The sequence below is a fragment of the Cystoisospora suis genome (genome assembly GCF_002600585.1).
Source record: "Cystoisospora suis strain Wien I chromosome Unknown contig_5728, whole genome shotgun sequence".
Classification (NCBI taxonomy): Eukaryota; Apicomplexa; class Conoidasida; order Eucoccidiorida; family Sarcocystidae; genus Cystoisospora; species Cystoisospora suis.
The window spans coordinates 29,300-32,187 of NW_027158518.1; the positions used below are offsets into that span (position 1 = coordinate 29,300).

The 2,888-nt window shown below is 54.1% G+C and overlaps 1 protein-coding gene across 1 annotated transcript; it reads right to left on the bottom strand.

Annotated features, from left to right (window-relative positions):
* Window positions 1-57: 57 nt before the first annotated feature.
* On the bottom strand, window positions 58-947 carry CSUI_009539 (uncharacterized protein; the record flags this gene model as incomplete). The annotated part of the gene is made up of 1 exon (XM_068069654.1): window positions 58-947. A coding segment is annotated over one exon (378 nt), but the record flags the coding sequence as incomplete, so codon positions are not given.
* Between the last annotated feature and the right edge of the window lie 1,941 nt (window positions 948-2,888).

A 2,888-nucleotide genomic window follows, 5' to 3' on the forward strand; every position in this document is an offset into this window, starting at 1 on the left:
CAGTTTGGATCATGAAGCTACCCCCACAACACGAGGACATGGTCTTGCCGGCGGGATCCCCTCACCACGTAAACTGAAAAAAGGCCAAAAAGAAAACAGGTACGACAACTAGAAGATACACTCAGGTTTGGGTCTACAGAGAAAGAAGGGTACGAAATGAATGTGGTTGAATGCCTGTTACGTAAACAGACAAGAGGCTGGGAGACCTAGAGAAACGGCAGTTCGCAAAAGAGGCCTGCCGCGTAGGCCTGAAGAGCCTCCAAGCCCTTCGCCATCTTGTCGTCGCCTGTGTTGGAGAAGGAAGTGAGACGGAACAAAGTGGAAACCCGGAAGAGAAAGGCTAGAACCGGGCAGAGCCTCCCGGGCTAACCACTTCCGCGCCCAAACGCTCTGATGTAGTCTGCAACCGGGGGACCATCTCAGCAGAACTGCGCGGAACGAGAAGTCCCTTGACCCGCTGGTGAACCAGACCACGAGAAAAGCAAAAAATACAATGTACTGTCCAAGGAGACAAAAAATTTGAGCGCCCCCGCTGTTCTTGTGGTTGAGGAGGCCCCACGTAGTCACCTAACCGGAACCAAAGAAAAGCCTAATGCCACATGTAAGCGTGCAGGGAACAGTAAGCTGCTTCATCCGATGAAACGCGCAAGTTCGTTGGCAACAGTAAGCTGCTTCATCCGATGAAACGCGCAAATTCGTTGGCAGCTGGCTTGCGCGAGACGGGGAATCAAGAAGAGCTGGAATCTGACGTGAACAATCCGAATGATCGGACAGCAGCCCCCTGCCCGCTGGAGAAAAAAGCCGTGCAACCGCGGGAAAATCGCTAACAGAGTGAAAGCCCAGCGTACGAGACGCGGTCGAGCCCGTGAGATTCCAAACAGAAGTCGACTTCAAGCCTCTCTGACGGTACCGCCAGACGCTGAGGCCGTGAGGCTCGCAGGAGCGCGGGCCGGTGCATCCGTACAAAAGCGGGAAATCACGCGAGCGACGGCGCCCCTCGGCTTTCAGTGGCAACGCGGACAGGGGCCGAACTCGCACGGTGGCAGGTAGCGAGTACTCACGGATCAAGGAGGCAAGTGGTGATTTGCTTTTTTACGTTGACGTAGCCAAGAGCTCAGTCAGCGGAGACGCCGGCGATGTTCCTTCAACCAATTAGGCGAACAGCACAGGCAACGAGAACCTCCGGTGCCTTGTTAGTCCAAGGATAGAGAGGATAGGCGGAGATCGGCAGTGTTTCTCCGGGGTTCCTCTTTATAATACTAACAATCTACACTGTTAGCTCTAAAGAACTGAATGCTTTACAATTTGGTACCTGCGTTTCGTGAAAAGTACCAGGGCAATTCCGGCAGTTTGTCTCGCGAGGTTGCTTGTATGCTTCCCCGCTCCGTTTACTGCCAGCTGTTCTTCACAAACTGTGTAAGGTGCGCCTGTGGACTGTTCTCGCCGTCTGAACATGGCGCAGCACGCGCGTCATTTGCTGCTACTGCCAGCGAGGGAGCCCCTGGGTGGCAAAAGCCTTACTGCAAGGAGACCCGTGTCTGGGTTTTCTGCTGGCCACTCCGTGGGGTAGATGGACGCTACCCGTGGTTGATGCTTGGCACGAGCTCAGTGGCAAGCACCAACCACAGGTAGCACAGCCTATATAATAACTATTTGAGGAGCGCCGATGACAATAACCGGGGTGACTGAGCGTGAGAGTCTCGCGGTGTAACAGGAAGGAACACGGCTTAGGGAAGGCAGCACAGCTCAGTCATATAAGCGTCAATGTGTCACTCTACGCTAACGACCCGCAGGGACGCCGCAGTCCCTTCCCTGCGACGTACTCAGAGAAGTCAGTCCACTATGTCGTCGCTGGTGTTGTGGTCGCGACAGGCACTAGCTTTTCTGCGGGGTCTCGAGGCGAAGGTGAGCTTCCAAGGGTAGCCATAGCCCAGCTGGACCATCGTCTAAAGCCTCCCGATTTGTACGGCCAGCGGGTCCAGAAAGGGAGGCGGAATATGTAGAGCGATTCGACGGACCTGAGTTCGGCGGGTTCGCGGAGTTTTAGTTCTTGTCCCTTTTTCTTAAACCCCCTAGGGTAGGGAAGGTCACCGACCACTGCGTAGCTACGCAGGCGGGCAGCTTCAAGTCTGCCATACCGACTACTCTCCCGCTCGTGTACCGCTGTTCAGAGTGTTCGCGCTTGATTGCGATCGCATCCGTCGCGGTTGAGCCCGTGCGTGGTCCCAGTATTCTTCAGTAAGTTTGTAGTGCTGCGTCCTACAGAAACGCTGTGTTGTTCCCAATGCGTGTTCATGAACTTCTTTTGTACCTCAGCTGGCTCTATCAGTAAGCCACAAGCAGCCCGACAAAGGTGGTACGGTAGCTTGGGGTTTCCAGCTGCTTTGAAGAGAAGGGTGACTGCAGATTTTAGAGTAGGCTAGGGAATGAGCGGCAACCCGATCTCGTCATAGTTGGGCCAAAGCTAACCGTTCACTCTCAGAAACCAGTGGTCACGAACTGTACCATGACTCGAGACAGAACGGACAGAACTGCACGCACGGGGTGCTTGGCGAGATAGCGGGTCTACGAATGGAGAGTCCATAAGTGCAACAAATACATGAGCGGGTGCCATAAGAAAGACATCCTACACGTCGCTGCGCCAAGTGATTTTCTCTGTCGTATATAGCTAGTTTTTGAGGTGTCGCCTGGCTTAGAACGGACAGACTCAAGCCCAACAAAGCACCCGCATGCCCCGCATGGCTAAGCGGGTGCATTGTCTTTTTCGTTTCCGCGCAGGCAGTTGCCAGGTTTCATTTCTGTATGTGGTGGATATCCTACTCGTGGAGACAGTGAATGTGGTTCGGTTGAATACACCTGCCTCCTTTCTCTCTTCGATCTTTGGTGGA